This window comes from Vigna angularis, chromosome 9 (genome assembly GCF_016808095.1).
Source record: "Vigna angularis cultivar LongXiaoDou No.4 chromosome 9, ASM1680809v1, whole genome shotgun sequence".
Lineage (NCBI taxonomy): Eukaryota > Viridiplantae > Streptophyta > Magnoliopsida > Fabales > Fabaceae > Vigna > Vigna angularis.
In genome coordinates, this window is record NC_068978.1 from 8,383,616 (window position 1) to 8,405,371 (window position 21,756).

The 21,756-nt window shown below is 33.9% G+C and overlaps 3 protein-coding genes across 3 annotated transcripts; all 3 read left to right on the forward strand.

Annotated features, from left to right (window-relative positions):
- The first annotated feature begins 4,591 nt into the window (after positions 1-4,591).
- LOC108321181 (uncharacterized) lies at positions 4,592-5,222 on the forward strand. The gene is made up of 2 exons (XM_017552852.2): positions 4,592-4,694; positions 4,771-5,222. The coding sequence occupies exons 1-2, from the start codon at positions 4,592-4,594 to the stop codon at positions 5,220-5,222; spliced, it is 555 nt and encodes a 184-aa protein (XP_017408341.2).
- A 7,559-nt stretch (positions 5,223-12,781) lies between these two features.
- On the forward strand, positions 12,782-14,163 carry LOC128193865 (protein transport protein SEC23-like). Its single transcript, XM_052868052.1, has 3 exons — positions 12,782-13,081; positions 13,208-13,331; positions 13,688-14,163. Exons 1-3 carry the CDS (start codon positions 12,782-12,784, stop codon positions 14,161-14,163), a joined length of 900 nt encoding a protein of 299 aa, XP_052724012.1.
- A 940-nt stretch (positions 14,164-15,103) lies between these two features.
- LOC108321182 (putative recombination initiation defects 3) lies at positions 15,104-20,800 on the forward strand. The gene is made up of 13 exons (XM_052868053.1): positions 15,104-15,305; positions 15,595-15,754; positions 16,477-16,621; positions 16,807-16,941; positions 17,310-17,362; positions 17,461-17,719; positions 17,809-17,834; positions 17,885-17,950; positions 18,085-18,134; positions 18,930-19,071; positions 19,278-19,368; positions 20,286-20,411; positions 20,656-20,800. Exons 1-12 carry the CDS (start codon positions 15,238-15,240, stop codon positions 20,396-20,398), a joined length of 1,308 nt encoding a protein of 435 aa, XP_052724013.1. The 5' UTR covers positions 15,104-15,237; the 3' UTR covers positions 20,399-20,411; positions 20,656-20,800.
- Positions 20,801-21,756: the final 956 nt, after the last annotated feature.

The following is a 21,756-nucleotide window of genomic DNA, read 5'->3' on the forward strand; positions in this document are numbered from 1 at the left end:
TTTTACTAAATATTTTTGAGTGGTTTTCCTGAATATTAGTTTAATTAAATATTTATATAAGTGTTTAGTATATAAACACTCAATTTTGTAGATGAAGTTCTTTTAATCAAATGAAATAAGGTTAAGTTATTTTAATATGATTGAAGATTATTTTTCTAAAGTATATTAAAGAAAATATTGTAATACTTTAAGTTGGAAATGAGTTATGAAGGAGTTATTTTCATATTTTCTTCTAGGCATCCACATGTATAACTGTTTATTTCATAAGATAAAATAATCTTAAATATATAACCCATTTCAAATATTTATTCTTTTCAATGTTCCCTTCCTGATTATTTCAAACTTGAGCAAAATTATTTATTAGATAAACTTCTGGGCATCCACATGTATAACTGGTTATTATTTTCATATCTATTAGATATACATCTCATCCTCATTTTAGCTAACTTACGGTTGAAGGAAGGAAATATGTATACATAAAATGTCTTTAATTGGTAGAACATAATGTATATACATTAAAAACAAGGGTATACACAATATATTTATATTTTATAAAAGCTAAATGATGTTTTTATTAATTTTGTTTTCTAGAAGATCTCCAACTATAAGAAAATGGACAGTGTAAAGGAGAATGTGCATTTTTGTTTTCTAGAATAAACTTATTTAATCAATATTATTTATAAGAATATATGTGTTTATTATGTCGAAAGTTCCATTTTCAAAACGTCAATTTTGTAATGTGAAAAACAGGTTAGAATTTGATTTGTTGAATAATTAATTTTTTGTCAGTTTTTTTTTCTTTCTAAACTGTGTCTAAATTCTTTATCACCTTTTCATTAACTTTTTAAAAGATGAAAAATCTTACCGGAATTCAACTCTTCAAGAACTGAATTTCAAGTAGGTTTTCGATATTTTAGCAACATTTTTTACAATTGAGAATTTTATTTTTTTTGAAAATTAAATTTTGAATAGATTCATCTAATAGTACTATTGTAGTTGAAAATTTAGCTTTTTGGAAAATAAATTTTGGTTGATTTTGCAGTCCTGATGTTCTAAATTCGATTTTTCGAAAACCAAATTTTCAACATAAATAGTAAAGTACAAGTATATCTAATAAATAATTTTGCAAAAGTTTATTTGTGAATTTTTTAAATTTGCTGGAGAAAAAAAAATTAAAGAAACTTTTTTCCTTTGATATGGATTGGCCACCTTTATTGAATTTCATGCATGGCTGGCTAAAAGATGTCCATGAAAGTCTACACAGAATGACACAAAGGCAAATGGAAAGGATGTGAGTGAGAGAGAGACCAACAAGTCGTTGAATAATCTTTTTCTAGAAGCAAACAATCATTTTAACATAGTTCTTAAAGTTAAAAAATATCCGTGAAATTTTATAATCTATTAATCACAATAATTATTTTTTTTAAACGTTAATATGTATTCAAAGATAAAATGATAATAAACTACTTATCATAAAATTATTTAATTCACAGTTTAACACAACCACATCACATAATTTTAGACAATAAAATGACGGTTTGGATAAAATTTCCAGAATAACAACTTTATATTTTGAATTAAATATATTTTTAATTGAAGTTAGTTTCTCTTTAAAAAACTTTCATCTAATAATTTAGTCTCTTTCAACGTGTAAATTTAATTTTTTGATTGAAATTTTATTATATTTATTTGACGTTAGTATTTGGTTTTATTTATATTATGTGATACATTTTTATTTAAATATAAATTGAGAAACAGATTTAATAAATTAAATCCATATCTTTTTAAAAATGAAAAACCACTCTTATTTAAAATTAAAAAAAAAACTAATTCTAATTTATGTTGAAAATTAAAAAATCAAAAAGATATTTAACCTTATAAACTAAAAGGTTAATACTAATTTTTCTTTGCATAACTATAATTTATTGTTTTAATTGTCATCTATTCAACATTTTTCACAACAACTATTAGTTAAGGAAAATAATTTAATTTAGAATTATTCATTGGAAACTTGATCATTACAATTAATAGTTTTGTTAAAGGTAGTTTTCATGCCACACGTAATGTGTTGATATTAAATATTAACTTCCTCGTAAAGATCTAGGAAGGTACACGGACGTTTCCCGTTAGAAAGAAAGAGAAAAAAATATATATATAAATTAATTTTAAAGTCGACATAAATCTAAGTTTTTTTTTTTTGTTCATTGCACTAAAAATTAGTTAGAGAAAGTGCGTGGTCATGTGAAGAAGCAAAGGGTTGAAGAAGAAGACGAAAGCCGTGCGTGAGAGGCGAAGAAATGATGAACAGTGGACGTGGATGCTTCGTAACCGGTTACACGGTAGACGTAATCGGTTACGTCTGTATGAGAATATTACACTGCCTCATGTAATCGGTTACAGGCACAGGTAACCGGTTACACTATTGACTGAAAAATGAGTGAAATTGTGTTGGGTGCTTGGCCGGTGTCTGTAGCAAGTTATGGGGTGCACGACGGTTGTTCTTGGACGCCACCGAGGAGGAGATGATTAGCCGGAGTGGACAGGTATGGTAGTGGTCAGTGGTTTTCAGTGGTTAATATTCATTATGTTGTAATGGGAGCAAATTCATTGGCATTGCAGGGAGTTATGGAGGAGGTGAGGGTGGCGGAGGCCATGTCAGAGATAAGAAGGCCGAGAAGGAAGATACAGTTCTGTTGAAACAATGGTGGAGAAGCAAGGGAGTACTGATTATATGAGGAGTGGATGGTACTGGGTGATCTATCGTGGTCTGACAGTGGGTTTCTGATGCAGGTGTTCACTAGGAATTGAGGTGTTTATCGTGGTGGAGGAAGAAGTGTGAAGGTGGTGGACATTTGGTAGTGGAAAGGTACGAAATATGGTGGAGGTGAAGGAAGAACATCTTCTCGTATTACTTTGTTATAATGAAATGAATTGTGCAGTGGTGGTGGCAAGAATAGAAGAAGTTATATCTATAATGTTAGTAATAAAGTAGTGTTATTGCTACACCTACAGTGCTAAGACTTCTACTTGAAATTATTTGTTTGAAAACAAATTGCTTGTACCCAATGTGTTCATTTTGCATTGATGTAAAAAATGGTTGAACATGTTCAGAATCAGATATGGTTAGAAGTGAGGAACTTTTTCAAATTTTACGAAAATGCTTATAAAAAATATGAATGTGAACTATAAAAATTGTGAATCTAGAAACACAAGTTGAAATTATTTTAGTGTCACAATTGTTTCAAATCTGATTTCAACTTCTGTTAATGTCCCTGAAATAGACGTACTAGAAAATTTAGTCTATTCATATCTTGTTTGAATTTACATTTTTATTTGTCAACTTGCAGGTTCCATAGGAAAGAGGTGCCTGTGTGGTTGCTTAGTTGTTGCTGAAAGAATCTTCAAGTGTGCATATAGGTCTTGAACGTGTTTAAGAGGTAAGTATTTTACATTATTTGGGTATAATATAATTATTTGAATGATTTATTGAGTTATGCACATGTATACCTTAGGAGTATAAGATTATTTATTTGATATATTTTATGTTCATTTATATTTGTATTTTATTAAATATATTATACGTATGAATATTTAAAATATTAATTTCATTTGTTAAACGTATATGTACCTAGTTAATAAGAGAGATATTAAATGTTTTTGTGGTATTATGTTATTGAATTTTTTTTTTATAATCATTAGTTGAATGTAGTAATGTATATTTGTATTTTATTATAGAATATATGAATTTTAAACTTTTATTGTAGTATGTTTAATTGTTTAAGTAAATTTAGATGGAAGAAATTATAGATTTATCATATTTGGACCGCGAAGAAGTAGATGACGATGTGGTTGGTGTAAACTTCAATATTATAGCAATGATTCGTCAACACTTGCAAATAACCACTTCATTGGTGACATTAACAATGTTATGCATTGTTGCACATGCGTTGAGTATCTTGAATATGTACTCTATTGATTGCAGTAGTGTAAGCAATTACCTACCTGATAGAGATCGTTGTAGGGAGCAATTAATGGCATATCTTGTTCACACTAATCGATGTCGCGACATTATTAGGATGGGTCCAGAGGCATTTATTAATCTCTATGAGAGACTAAGATCAACAGAGTTAGTTAAGGATGCCATTTGTTCGACCGTGGAACAATAAGTTGCTGAATTTCTTCATATAATTGGCCATAATGTTAAGAATCGAAGTGTTGCATTTTTTTGGCATCGGTCAGGCTCGACGGTTAGCAGACACTTTCACAATGTCCTGGACGCTATCTTAAGTTTAGAATCTGAATTTCTAATTCAACCATCAGGAAATGAGGTACATCCACATGTGTTGAACAACAATCGATTTTATCCTTACTTTAAGGTAGTTATTCCTTGTGATTGTAAAAGTTATTTGAACCAAGGATGGTAAAAATTTCATGTTATTAAATGATTTGTTCTGATTTTTTTGTTTAGGATTGTCTAGGGGCCATAGACAGTACTCATGTTAGGGTTAAGGTGCCAAGAAGTGAAGTTGCGAGATTTCGAGGAAGAAAAGATTGGCCAACATAAAATGTGTTTGCTGCGTGTGATTTTGACATGAAATTCACATACGTTCTTGCTGGGTGGGAAGGCACTGCATCTGATTCAAGAATTTTAAAAAATGCTCTCGATCGAGATGATCCATTGGTTATCCCGCAAGGTCAGTGTTTACATAGCGATGTCGAGGATTTTATTTGTATGAGTGACTAATTCTCTTTCTCTACGCAAAATTGTAGGAAAATACTACCTCGGTGATGCAGGATTCATGTTGAAAATCACAATTTTGACTCCGTATAGAGGCGTAAGATATCACCTCAAAGAATATACACGCAGAGGACCCCAAAATGCAAGGGAGTTGTTTAATCACCGGCATTCATCTCTGCGAAATGTTATCGAAAGAACTTTTGGTGTTTTGAAAAAACGATTCCCTATCATTGCAAGTGGCACTGAACCACACTATGGGTTGGAGACAATGACAGACATCATACTAGCTTGTTGTATATTACACAACTTCCTTCGTGGTGTGGATAACGATGAGTCATTACTTCATGAAGTTGATAACGAGTTGAATGAAATGGAAGACCATCATGTTTCATCATCTCAAGATAGAGAAGAGGACCATAGGATTGGTAGTAATATTAGGGATTCTATAGCCGACCATATGTGGCGAGATTATCAAAACTCGTAGTTCTTGTATTTTAATGCATTGTATGACTATTTCATGTTATGTGTATGACAAAACCATTATATTAAGGATGTTTCTATTTAACTTCTTACAAATTTGTTGATGAAATATGTTTAAAATGAATAGAGGTAAGGCAGCCGCCATTGAGTCCTCTACTCCTATTAGAGAGTTCATGAAGTGGACAGAGGACATGGACGCACATCTTCTACACTATATGATTGAGGAATCACGAATCGGTAATAGGGTTGACGGTAGCTGGACATCCCAGGCATATAGCAACATAGTTGATCATCTTCATAGTTGTGGGTACGTCGCAGTTACGAAAAATAATGTAAAAAATCGTCAGAAAGTCTTGAAAGATAAATGGCGTGAGGTACATGACTTGTTTTCTGGATTAAGTGGATTTGCGTGGAACCTGGTTAGTATGAAATTTCATGCTGAGGACGAAGTTTGGATGGACCTGATTCCGGTATTTATAGCAACACTAACATTTATGTCGTTTTTATTAAAAGTCATATCTTCATAGTTTGTTTCTTGTACATGTTTCAGTCTAGGCCAAATGCGGCAAAGTGGAGAGTTAATAGCATAAAACACTATGATTTAATGGTTGAGTTATGGGCAGCTGATCGAGCTACAGGTTCTGGTGTCCGAACAGCTCGTCAAGCACGAAGACAGCGAGTTGGGCCTCGTGTAAGTGTTGATTTGAACCAAAATATTGAGTACACTCCAGAGCAGCCTGATTGGACGAGGTATAGAGACCTAACCCCACCATCTCCTCCTCCATCTGTAGATGAATATAGTCTAGGACAGACTCAATCTGTGTCTTCTGTCCCATCCGGTGGTACTTCATCTTCACGCGGCTCAAAAAGAAAGGCACCTATGGTCGATGTTATTGATTCTCAATTTGATAAGTTGACGACCAGCCTGGATGGTTTTGCTGGTGTGCTTAGCTCATCAAATGTTCATTTTGGTGTGATCTCTGATGCAGCCGTGCGTCAAGTAACAGCTATGGAAGACATAAATCAAATACTCCGTCGCAACTCCAATTACACATATACAGAGGCGGACATTTATGAAATGCTTAGTGCTATGAACATTGCTGATGAAAATTTGCTAGAGCAATGTTATGATTTCTTATGTGGAAACCCCACATGTACAAAGAGGTTGATGGGACTTCCACCACACAAGCGGTGGAATAAATTATGTAAAATGATATCGGGCGGTGACTGTTAGGAAGGCTTATATCACTACTATTATTATGATTATGTGTACTGATGTCTTAGTGACCTTAACTAAGAATTATCTTTATTTTATCCATGTTTGATTTTAAAATTATGTTTATGGTTACGATGTAATGTTTTGTTCTTATTCACTCTTATTGTTAAATATAAGTAATTTATTATCACTAACTTTGTTGTTGTCTCATGTATGACTTTGTTCAAGAAACTGTGAAATGGCCTCATCATCAACAAAAAGGCCAAGAAAAAGTCGTAAGGGAAAAGAAACCCTCACTGAGGCAGAAGATGCAGCCCATGTAAGACCATTTGTACAGGAACAATTAGATCAGAGTCGTTTCTTCACGCACAGTCATCAAATGGAGAACTATGCAGCAAATTTCTATACAAGGAGTATAGTTGTTCCCAAGATAATAAATTTTGAATCATTTACTGGTTCAGGGTTATATTTTCAACAGCATCTTCTGTTTCAAGGGGTGGTGGAATTGCTTACATTGCAGGGACCCTACTATCCAGATTTAATCAAAGTATTTTATTCCAATCTGAAGATATCTGGAAATGGATATTTGATCAGTGAGGTGAACAAGAAAAGAATTAGATTGAAACCTGCTGATTGGTTGAATGTAGCTAACTTGAAGTACCAGGGTAAGAAATTGTGTTATTCAAATATCCCAGACGACTTTCCATATGACCGCGACATGGCATTAGCTACTATGGTTATACCAGATTTGGAGGACGGTCACGGTGTTTTAACAGTTGGTTGTTTGAATATGAATGACAGGCTTCTGCATTATGTTAATGTGCATATGTTGACTCCACGACCTGGGAATTTTGCTAGGTTATTGCAGGAAGATATTTTTATGATATGGGTGCTTTAAAATAATATATCTATCAATTGGCCTCATCACATCATGCAGCATATGCTTAAATGCAAGGCCAGTGACACACCCCTCCCATACGGTGTCCTTATCACACGGATCTTACAATATTGTGGCGTTCATGTTGATGCCGACGCGTGCACTCAAATAGGGTCCCGACATCACTTTTCAATCAATTCTTTGAAGAGGATGCATATTGTTAATGTCAACGGTGTTTGGCAACACGATCATGCTAATGATGAAGAAAAAGACCAAGCAGACCATCATGAATACCCTGTGCAGCCTCCTCCACCTCCACCAAATCCTAATATGATGATTCAAATGTGACAAGGTGTACAAGACTTGCAACATCGAATGCAGGGAATGGAACAAATGCAGGTTCGGGTTCAACATATTGAAGATAACTTGGCAAACCTTTCTTTGGACATGAACCGTCAATTTGCTAACCTCAATCACAATGTTAACAAGATTCTTCACCGTTTAGATGACTAAGTTAATTTTTATTCCGATTATGTATTACATTGCTTAATTTCCCTTAAATTGAATTGTGTGTTTGATATATTACCTTACCTATTACCTTAGAAATATTTGTATGTTAAATTGTTATCACTTATTTGACGTACTTGAATATTATAACTTCATTTAATTATTTCTTTCTTTAATATTAATCACTCTCACTTACCTATCGAAATTTTTTTTTACGATTTGCTTGTAAATTATTATACAAACAAATACTAAATTTTGAATAAATAAATTCATTTTATACTGCATTATAATTTATATAATTTAATAATAATTATTTTATAAATTATTTATATTTTGTCTCTATATAAACATTTTTACAACTAAATATAACATTAATAAATTACATTTTATATTATATTTATACCAAGGGACATTTTGGTAATCTTTCATTCTAACAATTAAACTATTTTTTTAAATCTATCACATCAATCAAATCATACACTAATTCTCACAAATTTTACTTCCAAATTCACTTTCAATTACTCACAAATCTACTCAAAAAAACAACTACAAAATTACCCTCAAATCCACCTAAATCATCTCCCCCAATTAACCTAAAGAGAACAAAGCCTTGGTGAGGCAGGTTTGAATTTTCAACCTCTTTTCCTGTGGTGGGCCAACGTTTTTGGCAGACCAATGGCAAGATGTGTCAAAACAGACCATATTAAGTTATTTTGACATCCTTACTCAATTATAATACCACATGCCTAACAATCTAAACCTCTCTCAGAGCCACATCCCATAGACTCTCCCAAAAAGTGTATCCTCAATTGAATAAAATATCGAGAAAATCGTTATTGTGGGATTATATTAAAATACTATTTTATTTATAAAAGAAACCATATCAATATAAATATTATTTTTATGTAAATTTCAGATACGTAGATTTCTTTTTAAATAATTGAAGAGTGTTTCTGAAAAAGAAAAACTTTTTAAGTACATTACACAAATTTTCTTTAATGGAAGTCAAATGAAGCAACAACTTCACGGTCACGCCAACTCAACCATTTTGTGCGATTGCATTGTTTAGAGTGAACTTTAAAACATGCACAAATGGAATTGAACGGCGAAAAAAATGTTAGGTTTTTCTTTTTAATTATCTAACTGGAACAAATCTTAAAAACAAGTTGGCATCATGGATATTTAGCGTGCTACCATAAGAGCTATTGTGGTACGACGTCATTTTGAATAATAAAATCAATTGATTTTATATTAGTCAAATCAAAACTATAAATTTTAAGATAATTAATATAAAAGCTACATAATTGTGACTGATGTGAAATGCCTGCTTACAAGATTGTTAATTTATTTTCATCTATAATAAATTTATTAAAATTTATATAACAACCGACAAATTATAACTTTTAACAGGTGAATGATATAAAACATAAAGTATAAAATAAACAATAGAGAAAGACAAAAAAATATCATTACCATGTGCATTGATAGGTACAGTTTAATTTATATATATAGTTGCAACCCTAGAGAAGGGTGTGAAAGAATATGCGAGGGAATATGATGAGGGAAGCTACGAAGCAGGCCACACCATCATTTTCTAGCTTTAACACGGCGCAGCGAGAAGATATAACGTCCCAGACATAGTCAAACAGGTAATACTCCCAAATATTTATTATTTTTAGGTAGAAAGTAACCAATATTTTAATATTTATTTATATATAGATTTTAATATTATATCATTTGTATTTATAGATATTTATTATTTGTAAAAATTTAAAATTTAAAATTAATTTATATTTTTTAAGACTAAATTTAATTAAAATTTAATTTGTATTATATTTGATATATATTTTTATTTAAATTTTATTTTAAAATTTATATTGTAACATCCCATAAATACAGCAATAAACTATATAATAGAATAATTACATTAACAATAATCCAGATTGGTCATACATTAGAGTCGAGCGTACGCTCATGGCCAAACGGCCTTACAGAAGGAGTTACAAATTTAAGCCGTTCAAGATAAGCTACCCTGACCGAACGGTTTACAAAAGAAAATACCGAACGGTCATACTTAAATAAAGGGAAGGTTGTCGAAGGACCACCTTACTATAACTAGACAATGGACCGAACGTTCTACTGTACGATCTTTGCTTCAGCTTCTTCCAAATTTTCTTCTTCCAACGCCTCTTCCAGCCGCTCGTCTCCTTCTGCTCACATCCACACGGATGATCATTGCAATGACAAGGACGGACATACAAAACCAGACACGACAAGAAATGCAGGGTAAGCTTATGTAATTTAATTCAAGTATAAACATACATTTCTCACATTCAAACACATAAGATACATTTCAACATATGTTTCAATCAAATCCTATTACTAGACTGACTGTTCGGACTGTATGAAATCTGTGTAGCTACAGGCGTTCGTGCACCCGGGTGATGTAGTAACTGGAATACTCTCATCAGCTGCCACCCGAGGTTAGTCCTATTCATCCAAAGTACCCCTAAGGACGGGACCTCCTGCCGTTTCCACACATGACCTACCCTCCTCTACGTGAGGACGAGTACCCACGAAACATCAGGATGAACTGCCAGCACTAGCATAACCACAGTCATACTTTACAAATCTTAATTCTCAATCCTGAGTCGTTCCTCCCTGGAACGCTCGTACAAATCCATAACATTTCCTTCATCTCATATTTTCTTCATCATTCATTATCAATCATCTCAAGTTTCATCTTTCACTATCCATCATTTCAATTTCCTCTTTGTTCAAAGATTATTAAGGACATCAGGTACCGAACGTTCAATCCTCACTCAGAACGAGGACGAACACTTGGAACGAGACAGAGAGGTCTCCAGTTCCAGAATAGAATAAGACCGAGAGGGTTACTGTCGGGTTGTGAAAGAAACCGAGTGTAATAAATATGACAAGAAACGAATGGAGCAAACGTTAATTACAAAGTGAACCAATTGGATGAATTGACTCTTGATAACTCCAACCGAAAGCTGAAAAGACCACGTCACGTGCTACGACACTAGGCCGGAATCAATCAGTACAGACACTTCAAGACATTTCAATAATAATACTTATTAGAATTCACATGAAGAAAATCGAACGCTAATAATTACTTAGTTTATTTGAATTTTCATCAAAATATCCGAATGCTAGTAATTGACCGAGCACGGTAGAGAGAAAGCTCTAGTCACGTTGGACGAACGCTATTATCATCAAGATAAATTATAAAAGAAACGTGTACTAGCGCTTGGTGTAAGACCGAGCACTACTCAATACAAGCGCTTGGTGTAAGACCGAACACTTCTCCGTACGAGCGCTTGGTGTAAGACTAAACACTTCTCAGTACGAGCGCTTGGTGTAAGACCAAACACTTATTTAGGACGAACACTTGGTATGAGACCAAATGCTACTAAACTGAAAGAGAAAAGGTTTGATAATTATACTTATATACTACTGGGATCGTGTTTTCGAACAACTACAATATACAAATACATAGATATATATATATACATATATATATATATATATAGATAGATACTTAAATTTATAACAGGACAACAATATACATCTATACTTGGCCAAACGCTCAAGCATAGTGGTTTGAAATACAAACGCTCGTTCTCAAATAGGATTCTTCCCAAATGAAAGAATCCAACACCAACCAAATTCACTAGAAAATCGAACGGTCGAGGACCGTTCAGTAACGAACGTACAATTTTATATGAGAAATTTCATATTCATAATTCATTTATATCTGTCTCATTTCTAAACATATAGTTTCATAACTTTATACATTCATATTACAATCGACTTTCATACTTCATACTATCCATATCATATAAGTTTCATATATTTCATACATTATAACATAACTCAGCCATATTTCATTTCATCTCATTAAATAAACGAACGTTCATTCAATCCAATCATATCAACCATCATGCATCAAAATCATTCAATCAACTAAACGAACGTTCAAACATTTCAACAGTAAACAAATTAAATTAAATAAGCTTCCCTTACCTCTGAGCGTGAACGAACGTTCCTAGAGGCAGAATACAATTTCACCACTACCGGTTTCCCTACCTTCAACGCTCAACAATTCCAACTACACCAAATGAAAACCCAACACTATTAGAATCACTAATTTTAAGAATGATGATCAACACACGAATCCAGAACTGGGTTTGCATGTTTAGGAAAACGAACGACAGAGCGAAGAGAAAGACTTACCAGCCCAGCTTCACAAACCGAACGGTTTATCTGGAAGCTCTTGACACCGGAAGTGCTTCTACGGTGCCAGAATAGTGATCGGAGGAGAGAAAGTGAGTGTTTTCTCATAGAGAAAATGAAGAGGATGTAGAGAGAAGGAGGAGAGAATGGGGTTCTTCAGAAATCTGAAAAGAGGGTGCATGCAGAGAGTGGGGTAGATTTTTCTGAAAATCCAAGTTTTGCTCCACACGTCAGAACGAACGTCCCCTCTTCAGTCGACACATGTTTTCCACTAACTGATTTTCGGATCCTCTTCGCTCGACACCTGGCGTCCGTCATCTGAGTGTCGAGTCTCCCTCTTGACACGTGAATTCCACTGAACGATACGTGCGTGGATTTTACTGGTCTGACATATACAATATTTTTTTAAATAATCTTTGAATATTCAAGATACTTGTAAGTTTTAAAATATTTTAAATATTTTTTAAACAAATATTTAACAGTAGTGACATAAATAACTGTTGAATTTTTTTTATTAAAAATTAAAGGTTTAATCCTTTCGGACATCCCTATTTGTGTAGGGTTGTCTCAAATAGGTCCTCGTATTTATTTTTATCTCAATTAGGTCCCTATTTTTGTAAAATTGAGTCAATTGGAACCTTGCCGTTAATTTCAATAGACGGCGTTAAATTTATTGAGTCGTGACACGCTGACGAAGCGAAGTTTAATGACGTGGATCAAATTCATTTGCATGTGGACCTACAGCACTGTCGAGTACTCTCCTTCTCTCCCCTCCTCCTCTCCCCCTCCCCCCGCCTTCGTCTTTCTCATCGATCTTTCCTCCCCCGACGACCAACTGCTCTCCCTCAAGAAGGACCTCCTCCTCCTCCTCCACCACAACTTCCCCGATCACGCCCTCGTCGCTCTCCTCACCTTCGATTCCATGGTCTATCTCCACCATCTCGCCTCTTCCCCCTGTTCCTCCCTCCACCTCTTTCACGGCAGCCGCTATCTCTCCTCCAATCAGGTATTTCACTCTACTACACTTATTATTCTTACTTCTTCTTATTCAATCCCCGCTTTCTTTTACACTCAATCCACTTCATTCGATCATCAACTGACTTTATTCAATTTTCCTTAATCTCTCCCTCAGATCCGCCAGTTCCTCAACATCGGCTGCCCCCACCCGCTGCATCACGGACACACCCCAAAACAGGATTTTCTGTTGCCATTTTCCGAATGTGAATTCTCCATCACTTCTGCAATTGAAGATGTAAGTAATCAGAGAAAACGAGGAAGAGAGAACCAGAAAGAAAAGACTGAAAAGAATTGTATTATTGAAAATTACAGAAAATACAACAAAGCAAATGTATTTATACAGAAAAAAAAGAAACAACTACTAAAAATGAATCGCAGACCAAGCGACTTCCTAGACCGATCGTGAGGAGAGGAGACGATCGGTAGTGAGAAGACAATTGAATCTAACGAGCGGTAAGACCGATCGTCCAAGAGTAGATGTCGAGCGGTACGAGCGACAGAGCAGATGACGAGCGTTAAGGACGAGCGGCAACAATAAGATCTCAATCATCCGAGCATTAAGGACGAGCGGCAACAATAAGATCTCTGTTAAAAGACATCCATTCCACATTCTACTCCACCTCCGCCACTCGCCCTCCAAGGTGCACCGGCACTGCCATTTCCGTCGCCCTCGGACTTCTAGAGTCTTGCCTTGTCACCACAGGCTCCAGGATCATGCTCTTCACCTCCGGACCTGCCACTATTGGACCTGGAATCGTTGTTGATTCTGATCTCCGCCAACCCATCAGAACCCACCATCACATCTTCAACAACCAAGTCAAACACCACGCCAACTCGTGCTCTTTCTATAACCAACTCTCCAAGAGGCTATCTGATGCGTCTGTTATTCTTGATCTCTTTGCCTGTTCGCTCGACCAAGTTGGGGCCGCCGAGCTTCGACAACCTATTGAGCAGTCTGGTGGATTCATGATTCTCTTCGAATCTTTCGAATCCGATCAGTTCAAGAAATGTCTCGGGCATATGTTCAAGTCTCCCATGGAATCGAAGGTGAGGAGAGCGACGAGGACGTGATCGGGGAAGTGGTGGTGGAGGAGGAGGAGGAGGTCCTTCTTGAGGGTTTTGATTTACAAATTTCAAAACGTTGCGTTTTGATTTACAAATTTCACTTTTTTAAATCTAAAAAACTCACCATTAAGTCAGGTCAATGCCACGTTAGTAACATTTCGTCATCTCAGCATCTCACTCATCAATTTTTTTAACGCCGTCCAGCCAACTTAACGGGAAGGACTCAATTGATCTCAATTTTCAAAATTAAGGACCATTTTGATACACTTTAGAAAATGAGGACCTATCTGAGACATTCATACACAAATAAGGATGTCGAAAAGCATTAAACCAAAATTAAATAATGGATAAGCATTATTTATGTATGATCCGAGATTGTCATCCTAATGTATATTTTCCTCCATGAAATAAATATTGTTACCTTAAGAGATTTTATTAAGACATCAAATTCCTATATTTAATTTTAAATTTTAAATTTTAAATTAATGAATATATAGTATTGGTCTTTAATTTCAAACTTTCATCTCACACCAAATTTTTAACAAGATACAAATATTTGTATTTAATTATAGAAAACAAAAATACTAATTTTTTTTCTGTTTTCTTTTTCATCCAAAATCACGATAATAGAGAAAAAAAAACAGGAAAGATTTTTTTTTTATATTTCTATAATTAGTATCTGCACCTCATACTAAAAGAAGAAAAATAAAAGAAAAACTAAAAGAATGTTTCAAATAGATTATGAAAGATAGAAAGATCATTTTAAGATTTATGGGAGTGCATATAATAACTATGGAGGTGTAGAAAGTAAAAGTCATTCCTAATTCTTCTACTTTAAAAGAAGGTTCGGCCAACGACCCGGCCCGTTTCTGTGTAAACATTCCATTGGTATAAATACCACACCAAACCAAACTGAACCAACGGTCTCTACTTCAAATCCCCTATTCCCGCCTTTATTTGTTATTTTCCAGTTTCCGTCTTCTTTCTCGTCTCTCTGTCGGAAACTCCAAACGCGTGCCGTTTCTGCAGATTCCGGCGACGATGAACTAGAAGCCGTTGCATCTCCGATCAGAAACGAAAATGAAGATCAACAAAGCCTGCGATCTCTCTTCCATCTCCGTCTTTCCTCCTCCTCTTCTTCATTCAAGGTCTCTCCTCTCGCACTGATTCACACATTTCAATTACGATTGTTTCTTTCAGTCCATTGCTTCTCGTAGAACGCTCATTTCATTCGTTCTCTCACTCTGAGAGAAGAAGATTTAGTTCTACATTTGAAGTTTATTCATGAACTTTGTGTTTTCTGCGGCACGCTCTGTTTGGGTCCTGCGAATTAACGAATCTGGAAACTGAGTTAAAATGATTTATATATCACAACACATGACGTGTTTCAACTGAACTGTTCATGTTGACATCTGTTGTTTTGTATCGCTTATGAAGGAAAGCGAACAACGTATCAAGTGGATTGCAAGTTTCTCACTCTCAGCATCGCACGCAACCATCGCAGCAATCGTTTTCGCAGGGACTTTCATCTCAGCACGGATTGCTGTCTCATTTCTCTCAAAACTCTCTCGATGAGGCCGTCACAACTAATGAACCGGTTAGATCTTGTAAACCGACGTAGTTATACTGTTATTCTTAATTTTATAAGCAATTTTCATAAAAAAACTCTTCTAGTAAACTGATATTGATTAGAATTTATTATGATTAGAATTTATGAGTTAATATGAGGTGGAAATAATTGTAATTATTGCTCACGTTGAAAAATAATTGTACCTCTTTTATAAATTGTTCGTGGCTTCACAAAAAATCTAATGTCAAACAAGTGGAATCAAAGCGTGTCCTGGGAGAGAAAAAAGCTAATGTTTGTCAATTAGTTCATGTGCTACTTAGGATACACAGTGAATCTATTCCATGGATATCCTTAGTTTTATCAATCATATTTCTTGCTAGCTTGCATTAAATTTACGACAAAATTTGAATTTCAATTCATTGAGTATTTTTTGTGTTGTGTTCAATTTTAATTGGAATTTCAGCTTGAAAAATCTATGTAACAAGAGTTTCCATTGAAATTATCAGCATAAATTAATAGACTGCAACTTCAATCGTGATTGAAAATACTAAGAACACCTAAGGAATTGCATAGTACTAGTAGGATATTAACCGGAAATTTTCCTGGTAAATAGAGAGCATCTTCAAATATCCTTCACTCAATTACTAAATATTGCAAATAAGGCGAATATATTTTGTTTTTTGACTAACATAATTATAAGCAATTGAAGATTCTATTTCAATGTCTATTATATTATTATTGTGTTTTAGAGAGTTGGTTCTCAAGAACAAGAGAACTCTTTGAGGAGGCTTTCTAGCTTGCCCCGACCTACATATTCACGGGAAGAGAGTCACCCCCTTAACTCTAGATCTTCGTCCAATCTAATGCTCAAATGGAACTCTGCAGATCATAAAGGTAAGAGTATTTAATGAAAAATATGGGTTTTATTTTTCTAGCTTATATTTTTCGCATCCAGGTTAGACATATTTAAGAGTGGTCTGAGTTTCATGATACAAGGGCGGAAAGAAAAATAAGTTAGAGTCCTTTTACCCTCGCATATAACTTTACTCAAGATATAAATTCATTGTTTGCTCTAGCAGGTCAGTTAAGTGAAGGACTTGAACACCGAATAGGCATAATGGAAACTTCATTGAGCAGGTTTGCGATGATCTTGGATTCTGTTCAAAGTGACGTTATGCAAGTAAACAAAGGAACAAAGGAAATTATTTTGGAGGGTAAGTAACTCATATTGTAACTATTGACGATATTCTAAAAAAGGTTTTGGGAGTTGTATTTATACCAATCAAGAAACGTTCTACTGAAATTATGTTTGGCTCTCCTTTGATTATCTGCTTGTCTTGCATTTTCCAATCATTGTATATTGTTTGAAACATAATTCATCTGAAGGAATGCTCGTTTTTTATACTAAGAACTCTAATTTCTGACTCGATGTTTTGTACATTAAGTGTTTGATGCCAGCTTGCTCAGTCTGGACTTTTATCGGATATGAACGTTTGCATTCATTTTCAAATTTATAATATTCTGAGTTTTCTCTGGCTCGGTCTATAAATTACTTTTATTGAATTCCTTACTTTTCATTCAGTGGAATGCATAAGGCAGAAGTTGATAGCTCAGGATAACTCATTTCAGTTGATGGTAATGCCCTGATTCCTTCCTTGACTCGCATGGTTTCACTAACATCAATGGATATCGAAGTTCAGTAGACTGATTGCAGTAGTGTGGTTTTAAATCAGACTAAAGGACAAGAAGAATTCAAAGCAATGATTGATGGGAACTTGAAATCTTTATCTGAACAAATGAGCCATGTTTCAAAGAAAGAGAAGCTACAGGATGTATATTTGGCGGTTTCTCCATTGCCTCGGCTAATTGAAGCCTCTATGCAAAGTGTAAAAAACGATCTCTGTAACATCACCAAGGAAATGCAGGCACGTACCATATGGCAATTTATAATGATTAATACATGCAGACGAATTAAACTTTTAAACTCTTTAGGTTAGATACCGATACTTTTACAAAGTAAGATTTCTTAGAACCCCTCTTCTCATTTTTATACTGCTACAGGAAAAATGCCTTCTCCCGAGCTCTCTTTCTTTTCCTTCTTGTTTACGTCACTAGAATGCCGTCAAAAAATAATGCTTTTCCAATGAGCACTTGCAGGGAATTTCTTCCAATCTTAAAAGCTTCAACCAAAAGAATATGGCACCGCCGTCTTTGTCCTTAAAGGTTCATTACCTCTGTTGATGAACCATATTTTCTTCGAATTTTTTCGTTGTGAAAAATTAATCTGCTGAATCCTGATTATTTTCTACGGTGCAAAGCATCGTTTTTTTTATCCCTGATACGTTGTTGGCTCGCAGAATTTAAGCAAACAGGTTATCACACCGAAAAAGCGACAGCCTCTTGCTAAGTATGTATTAACTTCATCTACTCTACTAATAGTGTAGTGCCTGTCAATTTTTTCTACATTGTCAATTTCAGTAAGCTTTATTTATGAAAATTTTCTAAGCGTTGACATTACATATATTTCATATGCTTCTCAATTTGTTAATTTTTTTCATATACTTTACAGTCTCAAACGTGAGAACTAATCTGCTGTAAATATATTGGATGTGAAAATGGTAGATTAGTGTCAAATATTTATTTCCCAGCTTTCATAGTTGACGAGTAACCCGGATTTTACTGGATTGCTTCGAGGATGATGAATTATATGTGAAAAGCACACTACGCTATAAGGAAGAGAGAGCAGAGACATCCATACACACAATGCGTGTGTGTGCAAGTTTCCTTTTTCTGTCAGAAACACTGATCCAGCAATTGATCCTTCTGGGCCTCTCTATATTCTTTAATCCAACAATATAAAAGAAAATTGCTTAATAAATGGATTTCTCACCTGCTGAACGGCGGGTGAAGTAATTTCTTTTGAATGCTATTCAACCTTTTGTTCGGAGAATTATGCTTTTCCTATTTTCTTTTACGACAAACACGAGATAATAAAATTATATATCCATATTTGCTTTTGGCAGACAAAATCTAGGTATATTGGAAGGATGATTTATTTTATAGTATATATTTGTTTATCCCCTATGTATCGAATTGTTAATCTTACTAATTAATAACGAATGGCTCTATTTACGACTGGTTATATTTGACACTTGCAAAAGCATTTGTTACGTAGTGTGACCAAGGACAAGGTATTTTTCAGAGAGGCGAATACTAGTTTACAAGCTGCTGTAGCTCCAGAGGTAGAAATGGGCGGCTGGAAGTCAGTAAAAAAGGAACGAGTCACTTTTTCAGATAAAGCATCTGAGAAGGTACAAAAGAAAAAAGAGCCACAAACTGAGAAGGTATTCTCAAAGAAATTCAGTGTTCCCTTTCATGATCAGAAAGTTGCATGCCCTTCTATAAGTTGCTGATATGATGCGTACAGTTATATAAGATGCACTCAACAATGACAATTGTCACTTCATTTTTCACGCAAATGATTTATTTTCATTAATTTTACAAATCTTATACGTGCTTTACCAATTGTCAAGTTCTTTTTGAATGACAGTTTATGAAGGGAGGTATAGACTGTGCTATTGTCATTGAATCTGACGAGGAGACTGAAGTGGGATTTTCCTGCTTGGTCAAAGAAAACGCAGGTAGTTTGTAAAAACTTAGAACTTCCTCATTTTCGTTCTTAATATGGTGTGTTATGGGGAAAACAACAAAAGTTAGATGTAGATTGTTAGATATTACTCAGTGACAAAACCACATAATTAGATTAGGTGTTGTTTTCGATTATAGGTGAAGTTTTATTTTGATAATCTTGTTCATAAAACTTTAAATTAAATGTCAAAATAAGTTATTAAAACATAAGGTAAATTCCAATAAAAACAACATAATAACACATAAGTAATACTATTAAAAAAGCTTTAACAAGAGATCTTATCCTCCTTAAAAGTAAAAAAAAAAAATTAGTCTAAGGATACTTTGACAACTTGCATATCTTATACAATCATCCAACAAATTTATATTATTATTTAAATGTAATATTTTATTATAGAAAGAAGTTGTTAAATAGTTATTTAAAAAGATGGATGTAATAAAATGATTATTTTCCTTAATTGTATTAGTTAGAGGACATCTTAGTTAAAGGATTGTGTTTGTATCTTTTTATTTGCTTTTTAAATAGTGTAGTATTGAATTTTATTTATTATAGTCGGAAGCAGTCGTGGTATACAACAGTGTGATTTTAGTTCTAGATGTAGTTTTGAACTATGAAAACATTACTTATTTGTTTAAAAGAAATATAATCGTATAATATTTGTTTCCCTAATACTACCGAGGATATAGCAGTCATGGATACAACTGCTATATGATTATACTTAATTGGCTAATTAAAAATCTTATGTTAATTATGGAAATTAGTGTACATTGTATATAGTTTATTACTTGTTATGATAATGATTTATAGCACGACGTGTATCTGTTGATTTGAAATATATAAATTTAATTTTAACTCGTTGTAAGTTGCTATTTGATAGAAATCGTAACTGTTTTTAATATATTCTTCCAGGGAGATCAGGAGAAGACCTATTTGGCAAATTGACCAAGGAAGAAGAGGAAGAAACTGAGCGAATTTTGCGGAAAGCAAGGAGGCGTAAGAGGAAAAGTATTGTAATACTATAAAAATATACTGAAGGTTACCTATTTCAATTCTAAATTCCTTGTGTCATATTACTTCCTGCTACGACGTAAATACCAACTAGTACACTTGACCAAGTTTTAGATTGAATGGTCACTCCTTTCAACTGTTTTATTATGTATGACAGAAGGCAAACCTAAATCTTCTCTAATATTTATGCAATTTTATAATGTATGGAGCAAAAGCTATCTTTACCATTCAAAAACGCATGCGATTTTAATCCACTTTCTTTGCTGTGCAGGAGAAGTTTGTTATTTTCAGATGCAGGGAAAACACCCGAGGCTGGAACTTGGATATAATTGAGGAACTTTTGGTGTTTTTTCTTAATAAAGTGAAGTCTCGCTTTAAGAATTAGTATCGATCTTAGTTATACAGGTACTACTCATGTCATGTGTAATTTTAATTAGAAATAGTATAAAAAAGAAGTACTAAATTGTATGTAAGTTTATCATCAGAAATTATTCCTTTTTTGGCTTTTTTGCAATGCCACGTTTCCTTACATAGGAAGTTGCTTTCTCTTTCTATTTGGATTGCAATATATTCAGCTTCACCGAAAGCTTATGCATAGGTTTTTCATTAATTCATTATAGTAATTACACCAAAAAAGGATAAACTATTCAGTGGACAATAGCCCATTTTCCCTTTGTAAGACTGGGTTCTGCTGTCTCAAATTATTGGGCCTTCTTGAGCCTCCGGTTGGCGGAAAATTCGAAGTGGTAGAGGGATTGGAGTTTAGAAGAGAGTGTTGAGAAATCTTATTTGTTGGGAGGCCGTTGATATTTTTTTTGTGTACAGACACCACCATGGAGAGGAAAGACTGATATACCGGGTTTTTAATTAACATCAAGTGCATTATAGGATATTTTTTATTTGACAGGTGAACCCAGAAACTACCAACTAAACGATTCTTCTTGTATGTTAACACTAGTGAGAGATTAATATTTTCTATTACTAATAATAATATCATATAATCTCATCTCAACACAGGGGTCGTGAATTGTACCATTTGTAAAGAAACAATTCTATCACTTCGCTGCCTTATGCACTGCAAATTATTTGACCGTTGCTGAACAATGAAATAAAGATTTTTTTATATAAAATTAGGTAAATTTTGTGTCGTAATTATTAGCCAATTTTTAAAAAGATTAGGAGAACAGACAAATCGTGTGTTAGGGGAGAAAGATTTTAAATGAAGAAGTTGTATAATTCCACAAAATTTTCGTTTTCATGTCAATTCACACGTATTAAAATTGAAAATTGAAATCGTCAGTTTCCAATAATTTTCTTGAAATGTAATTGATTATAATGAATATGTAATCGATTATATTTCATAAAAATGAAT